At 47.4% G+C, this 14,458-nt stretch overlaps 1 protein-coding gene across 1 annotated transcript in view; it reads left to right on the top strand.

Annotated features, from left to right (window-relative positions):
- SLC38A3 (solute carrier family 38 member 3) overlaps positions 1-14,458 on the top strand; it is a 28,865-nt gene that overhangs the window by 13,042 nt on the left and 1,365 nt on the right. The window contains exons 4-14 of the mRNA XM_033140587.1: positions 119-192; positions 1,411-1,503; positions 1,692-1,773; positions 5,607-5,689; positions 6,182-6,240; positions 8,538-8,696; positions 9,390-9,469; positions 9,934-10,034; positions 10,722-10,846; positions 11,929-12,073; positions 13,416-13,519. Of these exons, the coding sequence (XP_032996478.1) occupies positions 119-192; positions 1,411-1,503; positions 1,692-1,773; positions 5,607-5,689; positions 6,182-6,240; positions 8,538-8,696; positions 9,390-9,469; positions 9,934-10,034; positions 10,722-10,846; positions 11,929-12,073; positions 13,416-13,519 (1,105 nt within the window). The remainder of the gene's footprint in view (positions 1-118; positions 193-1,410; positions 1,504-1,691; positions 1,774-5,606; positions 5,690-6,181; positions 6,241-8,537; positions 8,697-9,389; positions 9,470-9,933; positions 10,035-10,721; positions 10,847-11,928; positions 12,074-13,415; positions 13,520-14,458) is intronic.

Genomic DNA, 14,458 nt, shown 5'->3' with positions numbered 1-14,458 from the left:
ATCCTTAGGTGCTTCTGGAGCTGTCCAGCATGTGGCAATAGAAGGATTTGAAGTTCCCAGCTGGCAGTCTCTATGGGCATGCAATTTAGGTGTCACTGCTTTCCTCTTTTTCTTCTAGATTCCTTTTGACTGCTGTAGCTCTGCTGTCCAGCTACTCTATCCACTTGCTGCTCAAATCCTCAGGGATTGTCGGTAAGCACTACAAACCTGCAGTAAAGCCCACAAAGTGGGCTTAAGTTAAGCCCCTGTCTCATGCTTGTTACCTTTTCCTTTGTGTTGTGGACCATTCCATCTCTGGCCTGCAGTGAATTTCCAGGGTTTGTGAGCGAGAGAGAGATCCCTGCCTGGAACCCTGGAGAACCACTGCCAGCCAGTGTGGGCCATGCTGGGCTCGATGAACCAGTGTCCTGATTCAGTGCAAGGCAGCTTCCTGTGTTTCTGTCCAAAGCGGATGCACTGAGCTGCCAAAGAGTGCTCTCCATAAATGCCTTCACTGCCTCTCTGCTCAAGCGATGCCTGAATTCAGAGGGAAGGTTGTCAGCACCAGAAACCTTCACTGGAATGAAAATCTCTCAAGGCAGAAGGATGATGTAAGCAGAGACGTGGACTTTTCAGACTTCTGCCTGTTGTTTGGTTTGTATGCGAAAATAGAGAGGTTTTCACTCCAGTTGCTTTCGTTATGGATGGGCAGAGTTGGGGAGGAGGAAAGTATTAGGGTTTATCGAGCTTTAAAGGACACCAAGCAAACAGGGAAGCAAAATGTTCTGAAAAGCATACAGTTTGATCATATACAGGTTGTAGAGGAACAGCTTAAATGCTCTGATGGTCAGCCATCCCTCTGCTCCCACATCAGATCTCTAGGGAGGCAGACAGCACCCTCAGTTCCTTACACAGCAAACTCAGCTCTCATTATGTCTCCTAGTCTTTGTCTTTTCTTGGACAGACACCTTTTCCATCTACCTGGTTGGGCAGGGAATTCAGATAAGTCATCAACTCTGACCATCATTTGGGCTTCTGGGGCTGTCTTAGGTCCCATACAGATGTCATCACTCAAAGGTCTCATTAGCAGCACTGTATTGTCAAATCTAGGTACTGTCTTGGGGCAGCCTTCACTGAAAGTCATGGAACTCTGATAGGAAATAGTTTCCACGGCCCCTTTATGCACTATATTATTCAGCAATAGGAATGCTGTAGTGATTCCACACCTTCTTGGGGCTAATAATAATAATAATAATATGTTCATGCAGACAGTTTGAGTACTTGACTTTCAAAAATGACTCTTAGGTGATCAGTGTAATCCTGAAGTTGGCCTGAAGTCTCAGTTTGTCCAACGGTTGTGTGTCTTCTACAGATGTGAGTCATTTTGTCTCTCTCTTTCTCTCTTGTCTATTATTTTTTGCTGTTGTCTAGGAATCCGAGCCTACGAACAGCTGGGCTACAGGGCTTTTGGAACTCCAGGGAAATTGGCAGCTGCCGTTGCCATCACACTTCAGAATATTGGAGGTAAGGAGGCCATGGACAGGAAGCAGCTACGGAGATCGCACAGAGACACACACCAGTTCCCATCCCAGGAAGGCTTTCTGGCAGAAAGCGTTGCATAGGGAGGAGCAAAGTGGGCCACAATGGTGTTCCCAAGCCTTCATCTGAATGGGACTCTTTTGCACCCTGTTAACTTCTGTCTCCTTCCCTAGCCATGTCCAGCTACCTGTACATTGTGAAGTCTGAAGTGCCTCTCGTCATCCAGACCTTCCTCAACCTGGAGGAGAAAACAACGTAAGTGTCCTCCCCCCTTGGGCTTCTGCCTTTGTCTCTCCTACTTACCTACCCAGACAATTTCTGCAACTGCCATGGATGGGCCATAGCATCACATGACTGTGCTCAGCAGTGGGTGAACAGTTCTGGGGTGTCAGTGGCACCTAAAAGATGAGGATGAGAGGTGTTGCTCTATCTGCCCTTCTTCCCAGTGGAAGAGCCTGACTGATGCAAACTGTCAGTGGGGGACAACTGGCAAACACTGTCCCCCATTTTTACCTAATTCTGAGCCAGGGGGCTCATCTGCTCCTGGATCTTTTGTGGGCTTCCCCTATGGCCCTTGCTGCTTCACATGACATGCGGTAGCAAACACTCACATTTCCACCACATGTGTATATGGCAAGGAACTGAGTAGCCAAATCCAGTTCTGTGGCGCATATACTGCTATCAGCCTTGCAGCAGGAGAAGGGCTATAACTCAAGGGGGAGGGCACATTCATTGCATGCCAAAGGTCCCAGGACCAGTCCATGGCATCTCCAGGTAAGGCTAGGACTGTCCCTTGCCTGAAGCCCTGAAAAGCTGCTGCCAGTCTGTGTAGACAGCACGGAGCTAGGTGCACCCATTGTTTGACTTGGTATAAGGGGTCAAGTATAAAGGTAAAGGTACCCCTGACCATTAGGTCCAGTCACAGACGACTCTGGGGTTGCACTCTCATCTCGCTCTATAGGTCAAGGGAGCCGGCATTTGTCTGCAGACAGCTTCTGAGTCATGTGGCCAGCATGACTTAAGCCGCTTCTGGTGAACCAGAGCAGCACACGGAAACGCCGTTTACCTTCCTGCCAGAAGGTAAAGGGTGCAGGGCCTGATAGGGATGCCCAGGCTGCCCCTTACCAAAGCTACTTCCTACATACACTTAGGCATCTTTTCCTCTGAGCCAGTGTGGTGTAGTGGTTAGGAGCGGTAGACTCGTAATCTGGGGAACCGGGTTCATGTCTCCGCTCCTCCACATGCAGCTGCTGGGTGACCTTGGGCTAGTCACACTTCTTTGAAGTCTCTCAGCCCCACTCACCTCACAGAGTGTTTGTTGTGGGGGAGGAAGGGAAAGGAGAATGCTTTGAGACTCCTTCGGGTAGTGATAAAGCAGGATATCAAATCCAAACTCCTCTTCTTCTTCTTCTTCTTCTTCTTCTTCTTCTTCTTCTTCTTCTTCTCTCGCAGCCATCTTCCCCCTACCTTTATTCATTCTCCTCCCTCCCTGCTTGTGGCTCAGCTAACATCTCTCGCTCTCATAGCAGAGGGATTTGCCTCCTGCTGAGCAGCCTGTCCCAGGGATTTCACGGCATTAAGCCACTACTATTTTTGATTGACGCCAGCGCTGAATAAACCCTTGGCATGGGATTAGACCAGAGTGAACTTCCAATCCTTGCACGATGCATCACTTCCTCCTCTGCCCCTGCCCTGGATGCAGCAGCCCAAATTCTGCTCACAGGCTGAGTGGGCAAGTGCTGATCCAACAGCATCCTTCCTTCCCTCAGTGTGATACACACTCCACTTAGTTCTTGGGGAGGTTTATGCCCAACTGGCCATGGCTACTGTAGCTGCAGGCTAGGAAGGGGTAACCCAGTCGGTCAGAATAGTAACACGGGTGCCTTGATTATCTGATGTTCATCTTTTGCTCTGCCCAGTTTCCCCTCTGGCTGCGCCCATTCAGCCCTGGGAGGTTGCCCATGGGAGGATGTACTAGGCCCTGCTTTATGTGCTGACTTACTATTAGGAGAAGCCCCCTGCTGCCACTGCTGCTGCCCCCGCCCCATATTGGATGCAGTGGACAAGACTGAATGCGCTGCAGTTCTGCCCTCAGACCGTACAGTGGGGCAAATAATTGTGTGACCTGGGGCCCCTGTGCTTTGAGACTCATGGTGCCTGACAGGAAGCAGAATTTCTTTACCCCATGCCATTTTCAGTAGTTCGCCCTACCTCCACTACCACTTCTCTTTTGCTTTCTTCTCTCTCTCTCTCTTTCTCTCTCTCTCTCCCCCTCCGCTTTCATTTAAAGACTCTCTCCTTTTGCCTTTGTGAATATCTGTGCTCCAGCCCTTCCCCGCCCTTAACCTCCCCGCATAAAATAAAATAACCAACACAAACCTCCCTTTCAAAAATCTTAATGCAGATTGGGTAAGCATATTGTTGTACAGATTACCTTGGAGTAGTGTGTTTCAGTTGCATGCTTTATATGAGACGGGGCAGATTTCCGAGTTGCTCTGCCTCACGGAAAGATTCGTGAGATCTTGAAATGCCATGGGGCATGTGGGGTAGTGAGGAGGAGAAGGTCAGCAGGGGGTGGGGAGAGGCAGGAGAGATCAGAGACCCAAACCAAGCCTGCCTTAGAACTGAAAGCAAAGCCAGCATCTTGCTTCGCTTTAAGCTCATCTGACTTTATACACTCTGACAGGGCAAACAGCTATAGGGAAAGGGACAGATTCAGCAGGATGAGTGGTAGTCAGTGGGGCAAACTACACAGCTTAGCTTCATGCACACAGCACAGCCACAGCTGTCCCCTGCAAAGAGCAGCATTATTCATTCATGAGACAGGGAGGTTTGTGTTGCCTGGGCTGTGCTGAGATACAAGGCAGATCAAAGCTTGACGCCGGCTTTCACGAGAGCCTCAGTGTCCAACGTACAGGGTCATTGCTGCCTGCCCTGCAGGCTCTGTTAGGCTTGGCTTGACCAAACAACACTGTTGTGACTAGAACAACATTGCAGTATTATTGCCCCCCCCCTTAGAGCACCCAATTCCATGTCTCATTGATTGTGAACTTAGTATGCCAACATAGTTTTATATTTTCTACTGTTTTGGTACTTTTTTGGATAAGCAGTATACAGATTTGAATAAATGAGCAAACAAAACATTGAATCGCCTTTCATCCAGAGAGCTCAGACCAACATATTAGGGGTTCTCAGGTAGTCCCTCATCCAAGGAATTTTCAGTTCTGAGTCCATTTCCAGGTTTGGGGTGTAAGATGATGATATATCTATCTATCTATCTATATCTATCTATCTATCTCCATATCCAGCCACTCTGGGTGGCTTCCAACAGAATATTAAAAACACGATAAAAACATCAAACATTAAAAACTTCCCTAAACAGGGCTGCCATCAGATGTCTTTTAAAAGTAAGATAGTTGTTTATTTCCTTGACATCTGATGGGAGGATGTTCCACAGGGCGGGCGCCACTACCGAGAAAGCCCTCTGCCTGGTTCCCTGTAACCTCACTTCTCGCAGTGAGGGAACCGCCAGGTGGCCCTTGGAGCTGGACCTCAGTGTCCGGGCTGAATGTTGGGGGTGGAGACACTCCTTCAGGTATACTGGGGCGAGGACGATCCCATCTAGGATTTTGGTGCTTAGTTGTCCATTATCCACTTCTAAGTAGAGCTGAAATTCTATTTTAGAATGTTAATTCAAGCGGGTCAAGTTTTAGAACCCTGCAAAACTGCACCAAAGTTCAAGTTTAGTAGGTGATGTCAGAAGAAACACTCCAGTAACTGACACTGGAGTCAGTGGAGTGGAATGAAGTTCCGTTCCTGCTCCAGTGTCAGATACTGCAGAGTTTCTCCTGACGTTTCCCCACACAAATTTATGCTTACTGTGTGAACAAAACTTGCTCCATCGAAAGCACAGCGGGGTCTGAGGGCACAGGATGCCGTCACCTTGGTGAAGCTAAGCAGGCCTGGGCCTGGTCAGGGCCTGGGTGGAAGCTCCATGCCTTGCATCACCTGATGATATAAATGTACTATTAAGAGTTTTCTCATCCAAAGGCCTGCAGAGGATATAATGTTGACCTTTGTCATTCCAGGGACTGGTACATGAATGGGAACTATCTAGTCATCATGGTCTCTGTCAGTATCATCCTCCCCCTGGCCCTCATGAAACAACTGGGTAAGTCTCCCTGAGCAGCGGATGGGAATGACGAGCATAATCTTGGGAATTTGTCTTACCTGCCTTTTATGGAGGGTTACCAGCAGCTGCTTCAGTGGGTTTGTTGTGCAAAAGGGTGTGTCGATCACGTGGGAGAGATCCACACAATTTTCATATATATGCACATACTCCTTAGCAGCCTGAGATCACACCACAGGGAAATGGCTCCCATGTGACAGGGTGGGTGGCGATGGAGGCCTTGGTTCTGTCTAGTCCTGCCAAAAAGTACACAGAATCACCCATTACTCCACAGGTTCCCCATCCAGACCTGAGAGAGTGACAGAGGGTGATCCATGAACCCAGAAACCTGCCATTTCTCATGGCAGTTTCTGCACCCTAGGGTACTACTGTCCCTGGACAGAGTTGGGGTCTATAACACCTGAGGAAGTGGAGAATGATCCATTCCAGAAGTATTTCAAGTCCCCTGCAACTTTCTGTTTTCTCCCTTCCCAGGTTATCTTGGTTACGCCAGTGGTTTCTCCCTCAGCTGCATGGTGTTCTTCCTTATTTCGGTGAGTTGTTGAATAGGGAGCAACTGCTTGTGTTACCCTCAGGTCCCCTCAGTAATTTTGAGTTGTTTATTTCTTGATAGCACAACCCTAGGCACATCCACTTAGAGTCTCGTTGAGTCTCGTTGAGTTCAATGGGGCTTACTCCCAAATAAGTATAAAATGGTGGTCTTGTTATTAACTGATGGCATTTTTATAGTGCCCTGCTACCTCCTAGGAGTTTGGTGCAAAATATCTACCCCACCCCCACCCCCACCCCTCCGTCCTCATACCACTTTTATCCACACAACAACGCTGGGATGCAGATTTGGCTGAGAGATTGTGATGGTCACCCAGTGGGCTTCATGGCTGGATGGAAATTTGAACTCAAGACCCTCCAATTATAATGCAGAACTCCACCTATTACACACCATGTCAGCTCTGCAGCCAATTACAGGCCTTTGTGGTTGCTACTGTCAGCTCCCTCATTGGCATTAGTTGCTTGGAGATCCAGTTAAGAGTCTTTGAAGGGAAGTGGAACAACAACAACAACAACAACAACAACAAGCATCCTTTTTGTGAAATGTTCATTTCAGAAGAAGAGAGTTTGGTGTAGTAATGAAGTATCGTACTAGGACCAGGATTCAAACCCCCTGCTCAGACATGAAGCTCACTGGGTGGCCTTCGTCCAATCACCATCTCTCAGCCCATCCCACCTCACAGGGTTGTTGTGAGGGTGAAAGCGGGATAGGGGGAAAAGGGAAGCGTGTCTGCTATCCTGAGCTCCTTGGAGAAAGCCCAGTATGAAAACAAATAGAAATAAGATCCCCACTGGCAGGATTTTGCACTTAGGATCCATGGGAACAGAGCTTCAGAGCCTGGCACTTGTTGTGAAACCATCGTTCTCTTGCTAGTAGCCAGCAGTCTTAACTGAACCTGGTCCTGCCAGAGCCTGAACCTGCTCTTGAAATGCCCCCCGCTTCTGGGCTGCATCCACGCCAGTAGGCTGACCAAAGAGCAGAATTCTGTATCAGTTCCTGCTGCAAAGCTTGGGTGATGACTCCAGTTTCGCAAGTGCTGTTGAACTGTCAAGAGTGGATAGTGAGCAACGTGCCCCTGGCCATTTCAGCAACAGCCAGCGAGAGAGAAGCGTCACAGCATTCTTGCTTCCTTGTCAGCAACACTGATCTATTTCTGGACAAAGAAGAAGCCTCGTGCCGATGCGCAGGGTGAAGGGAGAAAGCCGAGACCTCAGTGAATGGGGCCGTCCCTGCTCACTCAGTCCCACAATTCACTGGGAAGGAGATGCAGGCACAGTCAATGGGGTTTTCCTTCCCTGTTGCCTTTTACACCCTTTTAAGCTGCCATCAGCCTCCCAAGAAAAGCCAAGTCTTAAGCTTGAAGCAGTCATTTAATCACACAAAATACTGCTGCTTGGAAAAACATTCATAGCAAATTAAGTCACATCCTTCACCCTGGCTTCTCATCAGGACAACTACCCTAAAGGAATCTTGCTTTTTCTAACGCTCTAGTTCTATAAATATGTGTAGCTGTGATATCTTGCAGAATATAGCTGCAGCGTGATTCTCACTTGGGCCACTTTGTCCTGCTTGTACTCGCTGTTATAATGGGTTGCGACCAAACATTAGGCACAAACGGCCGTTCTGACATAGCTAGCTAGCATGGTGGTGGCCCAAATGCTTTTGGAATGCCTTAAATGGGAGCCCTCTCCATTTCTATCTCCACACCATCATTTTTTTCTGTCAGTGGTTGCACCAGCATGTGGCCTTTTCTGATGTGGCCCCTTGGTTGTGGAACTCCCTCTGTAAAGTGGTTTGGTTGGCACTCTTTCTAAGGACTCGTCCACACCTCCGTTTGCCCGCCGTTTGTCCCGAGAAAACCTGTGGTTTACCACTGAATGGGACCAAACTGATCAGCTTTACCACAGATTTCCATTTGTTCTAATTCAGTAGGAAGGAGTAAGAAAGCTGCAGGCCAAACATAAAACTGTGTGCATGTTTATATACTGCCTTTTTCTCCAAGGAGTTCACAGTGGTGTCTATGGTTCTCTCCCCTCTTTCACCCTCACAATAACCCTGTGAGGTAGGTTAGGCTAAGAGATGGTGACTGGTCCAAGGCTTCATGGGTGAGTGGGGATTCGAACCCTTCTCTCCCAGGTCATAGTCCAACTCTCTAACCATCACACCACACTGACTCATACAAACACCCACAAACACATCCATTGTCTATTGTTGAGACTGCTCTAAGGCAAAATAAGCCCAGGCAATCATTCCTAACAGGGTTTCTTGATCCCATCTCAGGTCATATACAAGAAGTTCAACATTCCCTGTCCTCTTCCTGACCGGGTCAACACCACCGTCAGCCTCAATTACACACCAGTCAGCATGAACAACAATGAGGATGGACAAGCAATGGAAGACGGCATCTGCTCTTCGAGCTTGTTCACCCTCAACTCTCAGGTCAGACTAGCAAACAATACATAAATATTCATTAACCTAAGTAGCATATCATATCAAATCTGGGAAAACCTGTCTGGCTGTATCTGGTTCTGTGGTTATAGGATCAGCACTGAGGCTGGGCACTACGCAGAGACAGGGACACGGTCTTGCATCCTGAACCACTGGCAGACCATGTGTGATGGAAGTAGAGGGGACTGATAGAGCTGTAGTGAGAATGGGTTAGGGTTACCTGCAGGGCAGATAAAGGGAAGACAGGGTGGTTCAGTGGAAAGATCTGGCTAAACAGGTTTTGAGCCGGGTGTTTGAAGGAGGGGCAGACAGAAGCAGTGAAGTGGTTTGAAGTACAAAGAGCAACATGGCCAAAAGGACTGAAAGTGGGTCATGGAGGGCAGGATTGCAGAGGAGACCGAGAACTGATGAACCTGCATCAGAAGAGCAAGATGTGAGAAAAGTTCAGTTTGTGCCAGTAGAAGATTCCCCCCCCCCAAACGTAGGGAAGATCAGGAGCCTGGCTGAGGAGGGAAGGGTTGAACAGTCCTTTTCCCATATGCTGTGCTTCCAGTGAAAAGTGTAATGCGTAGTTGTACCCTTACTGGAAGTTGCTATGGGGCTATGACAACAAAGGTCTTGGAAATGGGAGCATGCCCAGTGGTCAACTGACATCCTCTTCTTCTCCCTCTCTCTTCCTTGCAGACAGCCTATACCATCCCCATCATGGCATTTGCTTTTGTGTGTCACCCTGAGGTCCTGCCTATCTACACTGAGCTGAAAGAGTGAGTGTTGGATCCATGACTTCAGCATGTACATTTTGTGCAGATTCCATGCATGCACTGTGCATCAAGGAAAATTCTGGGTGGTTTTTCGTTAGACCCCAGCTCCAAGCCAGCAAATGGCCTGTTTGATTCCATTCAGTAAAGGAGCAAGCATGTCCTTTATAGAACTCCGTTGATCAGGCTCCCCTTTCTTTGGTTTGCCTGAACATCAATTCCAAGCACTCAAGGGAACTGCTGCCTGTTTGGGAGATGCTAGGCATGTCATCAGATAAGCTGTGGCCTTGTATAGTTTGCTTTGGCAGGATGAACTGGGGCCATCTCAGATCTTGGGCCTTTCATTCTAGCTGGGTGCCTCTTTTGTCTTCAAGGAGGTGTGTAGAGAAGCAGCTGGGATTGGGAAGGAAGTGCCTTTAAATAGTTAGGAATTCGGTTCTTCTCATGCTGTGTTTCTGCCTGTCTTTTAGCCCAACCAAGAAGAAGATGCAGTGCATCTCCAACATCTCCATCGCTGTCATGTACATCATGTACTTCCTGGCTGCCCTTTTTGGCTACCTCACTTTCTATGGTAAGTCCCTTCCACGGGGTACCCAAGTGGTGGAGGAGAGGTAGGCAGTGGGGTGGTGACAAATGACTTCACTGAGTATATACATACACCTCCCTGGGACTAGAGTGTAGAATTTCCTTGGGGGGCCCTAACACTTCACTAGGACAGACCCTGCATATTCTTCTGGTGCCCAAATCATTGATCAGAATCACAAGTGTCAGAGCTCTTTCCACATTTTACAAAGCATTTCCCAGTACTCAGCTTTAATAGCTAGTTTAGACCCATCCCATGCATTTTGCTAAAGAACTTCTAGATAATAATAGTAACTATTATTATTATTATTATTATTATTATTATTATTATTATTATTTCCTTTGAGTCCTTCTATTGCAAACAAACCAAATTGCAATAATACCCCCCCACTTTGTCTTGTTATTTTAATGTTGTGCAACACAATCCTATGCATGTTTGCTTGGAAGCAAGTAAGAACTCCTGGGGTCCTTTGGGAGGAAGGGCAGTGGTATCAATTTAATACATAGTATTCTGTGGGATTCACTTCCATTGTTCACATGCATAGATTCAGGGCAGAAACACCTACATAGCCTTTCCTTCTAAGAAACAGTTCTGTCGTGCCCCAAACCTGGGATGCAGAGAGACACCTTGCTTAAGTACGCAGTCTGATCAATAATGGATGTGCTGTTTTTGCAGGCCAGGTGGAATCAGAGCTGCTACATACCTACAGCAGAGTAGATCCGTTTGATGTGCTGATCCTGTGTGTGCGGGTGGCTGTGCTGACTGCTGTGACACTGACGGTACCCATTGTTCTCTTCCCGGTGAGTCTCCTTTTCATCAAACCGTGTGTGCATGTGGTTTCCTACACCACACACCAGAAACCAGTCTAATTGTCTATTGTCCCCTTTTTAGACTGCCTGACCATCCTTGTCTGTAATTGGTAACTGAACCAGAGATCAAATAGTTTACTCCAGAAATGTACAATGCCGACTGTGGCTGAAAGCAAGAATCATAGGATCACTGCAGAGTTAGAAAGGGCAGTAAGCAATATCTAAGCATCTGTAGAAAACCAAGGGAGAGGGAAAAGAGCATTAATGATTACCGTGGTGTCTCATGATTGCTGTGGGTGGAACCCAAGTATCAGTTTATATCTTACCGCAATGATGTGTTTGTTGCTAGGGCTCCAGAGAACTTGGGCGCCATTCTGCACATTTAGCCCTTTGTGTGAAGCAGGGCCCTGTGACCTGGTCCAAATTTGACCACAAAAGTAAAGATCTGAAAATGGGAGGTTTCAGCTCTGCCTACCTGCATGCTGCTTAACACAACAAGCTAAACTCAAAAGAGTGGGATCTGCAGAACAAGTTCCCAGCAGCAACCACAATGCTGGGATAAAAATATTTTAACTATAGAGCACACCACCACCATCACCGAACATCAGTGTTGCTGCAGCTTTCCTGCAGCAGTGAGGTCAGGATCCACTGTGTGGATGCACTGATGGAGCCAATCTGGTGGTTCTGCTGGTGCATCCACACAGCGCTGACGGCCACCCTGCCCTAACACAAGCTAGGTAAGCTGCAGCAACACCAATGGTGGAAGAGTGGCATCACCCCCTCAAATTGGCCGCTACTGCTAGCTTCCATTTAAGTCAAGGATTGTTTGTTGGTGGTTGGTTGGGTAGTGGATTGCATTGGCTGGGATATGGACAGAAGCAACCAGAGCCCACCAAAATGCAGGACACAAATAGACATTGGAGTCCAAAATCAGAAGAGATCACGTTTACCCAGTGGAGCAAGGGGACAAATGGGGAATATGGTGTCAATGTAGGCCTAAGTTCTTGTGCAGTTAAGAATTGTGAATTATTCCTTAAGAGTGGAGTCTGACCGTACCTCCATCCACTCTCCAGGTACGCCGGGCAATTCAGCAGATGCTGTTTCAAGACAAGGAATTCAGCTGGATTCGGCACACCATAATTGCTATCATACTGCTGACCTCCATCAACTTGCTTGTCATTTTTGCTCCTTCCATCCTGGGCATCTTTGGACTGATTGGTGAGTCCCGCCTTCAAGGGTTCTCTTTTTCCTGACCTAAATCCCTTTGTTTGCCATTGCCACACTCTACCTGCACCTTCCCCTTGGGTGCACCATGCATATATGACTTACAATAATACAATAATATAAATTTTGGTAGTTTTAGGAAAAACTGTTGGAGAGAAGATATGTGTCTTGTGTCCTGAGCAGATCACTTTCTTTCCTTGTGGTTCCTGCGTTCTGGTAGCCTTTAACAAAGAGAGATTAGGGAAGTTTAAAAAGCTGGATGCAAGCACTGTATGGATTGCCCTTGCACACTAATACTGTACAGCCAAAAAGGAGCCCATTTTTGTCCGTCTTTAAATTATCCTACTTGCTATTGGGTCATGGTATTCCCATGATACACTTTGGGCCACGGAGAGGAGGATAGACGAGCTGGTTCTTTGGTCGAAAGAGACTAGTGCATGCACTGGAGGAAAGCAGAGAGCTCTTTCAGCTCTTCTTCCTGTCTCCGCTGTGGCTAAGCTTCAGAGTACATGAGGAAAACATAAAACCCTTCATGTAGAAAAAGCAGCCAAGTGACTTTCTCATAACCAATTCCAATATCTTAATTTTTACTTCCCTGTAAAACGGAGTTGCATTATAACTTAGACTGTGTACACAGCATTTAAAGCACACCCACATGGCTTCCCCCAGAGAATCCTGGGAATTGTAATTTACCCTCGCACAGCTACATACTACATTTTCCAGCATTCTTTGGGGGGAACCATGGGCTTTAAATGTATGCTGTGTATTTGTTGTGGGTATTGGTTTACGGCTAGTACTCCACAGAAGGGCAGTTTTTACACACACAAAATCACCCCTCCGATACAGCTCTGATGCTGGAAAAGCAACCCAGTCTTCACAGTGATGAAATAAACTCTTGAGTCAGGATGATGATGGAGACTACTTGGGGGAGAATAATTCCTCTGTTCCCTTGAGAACATGGATGCAACTCCGCACCTCCATTCTCCCATTCTGCTGCCTGAAGGTCCCATTTTTCCAAGGATCAAAGCTACCACCAGCAACCTGTTTGTTTGCGGCGTGATTTCAAAGGACTTTATTTTTTCCATTCCCAGCTCCCCAACCACTGTTTGAGGAGAGAAAGAAAACACTGTTCCTAAGGCAGGAAATCAATAGCTTGTCTGGCCTCTGCCTGGGATGTGGGGCAAGGCCAGGGGCCCCGTCAGCACACCTTGTTTTGCTTTCTGCTAGGAAAAACAAGTGGAGATGGGTGGGTGGATAGCTTAGTGTTCTCCCTTTCTGGAGGTTGTTTTTTGTGTTTGTGTGTCACTAGAATTTCTTCTCTGCTGGTCTCTTCCAGGTGCCACGTCGGCCCCCTGCCTGATATTCATCTTCCCAGCAATATTCTACATCCGTATCATGCCCAAGGACAAGGAACCCACGAAATCCCCTCCCAAGATCCTGGTATGTACTGTTTAGGAACCCAGCTGTATATAAAGGAGTGGGATGCTTTGCTGGTTGTGTGAGGTGTGGGCCTCCTGCCCAATGGGCCCTCCTATCTTAGACTGTCCACATGAGGACATCGCCCTGTCAGGCACTGCTGTTCTTGAACTGTCCTCTCAATGAAGGCAGTTGTGGGGGGGGTGCTTCTCATCTGGGGAGCTGCTAATTGCCCATGACACCAATATCTTTTCATCAATCAGGGGTTCAGAGACAATCAGATACCGTCATAGTTCTGACCATAGTAGTCTCGAGTCCATAGATTGTAAAGTCAGGAGCACAAAAAATCAGTTGGGCCATCCTTGTAGATATACCTTCATCAGGTTCCCTCTCACCTATTAACAGGAGAAAGATAATTATGGCTATTTTATATGACCATAAGGCTTTCGCACCTGGGAAGGGATCCATAACTGTAGTTTTGGAAAGCAAAGTTTTTGTTATCGTAACCATTATCAGAGTGATGTACAAGGTTGTGAAGGTTATAACCTGTTGTAGATGAGGGAAGACCTAAATCTGCAAGGATCACTCTGTCCTACAGACAGCGGCCTGGAAGCTAGGGACAAATTTGACTGCACAAGACACTCTTTAAGTAAAGCTGGCACTATGTAGCACCCAGGGTGTCATAGTGTGGAAGTGCATGCTCTTGGCATGCCTGGCGACTTCATAGATAAAACCCAGGTAAGAAGCAAAACATTGAATTATTAGATATACTGTATATTCTCTTGTGCAGCTTCAGGAGCTCACTTTCTTTTATGACCAGGAAGTCTGCCTGTGCTTTTACTGAACCCAAAATGGGCAGGATTGCCAGGAACCACTTAAAATTCTTTTGAGAGCCAAATCTGGCCTGTGAGTTACGAGCTAGCTATCCTTGATCTAGGTGATGGGGAGGTTAGAGGAGCAGGG

The sequence above is a fragment of the Lacerta agilis genome, chromosome 2 (genome assembly GCF_009819535.1).
Source record: "Lacerta agilis isolate rLacAgi1 chromosome 2, rLacAgi1.pri, whole genome shotgun sequence".
Taxonomy (NCBI): domain Eukaryota; kingdom Metazoa; phylum Chordata; class Lepidosauria; order Squamata; family Lacertidae; genus Lacerta; species Lacerta agilis.
The sequence above is the reverse complement of the archived record's forward strand: the minus strand, read 5'-3'. Positions and strand labels throughout refer to the sequence as shown.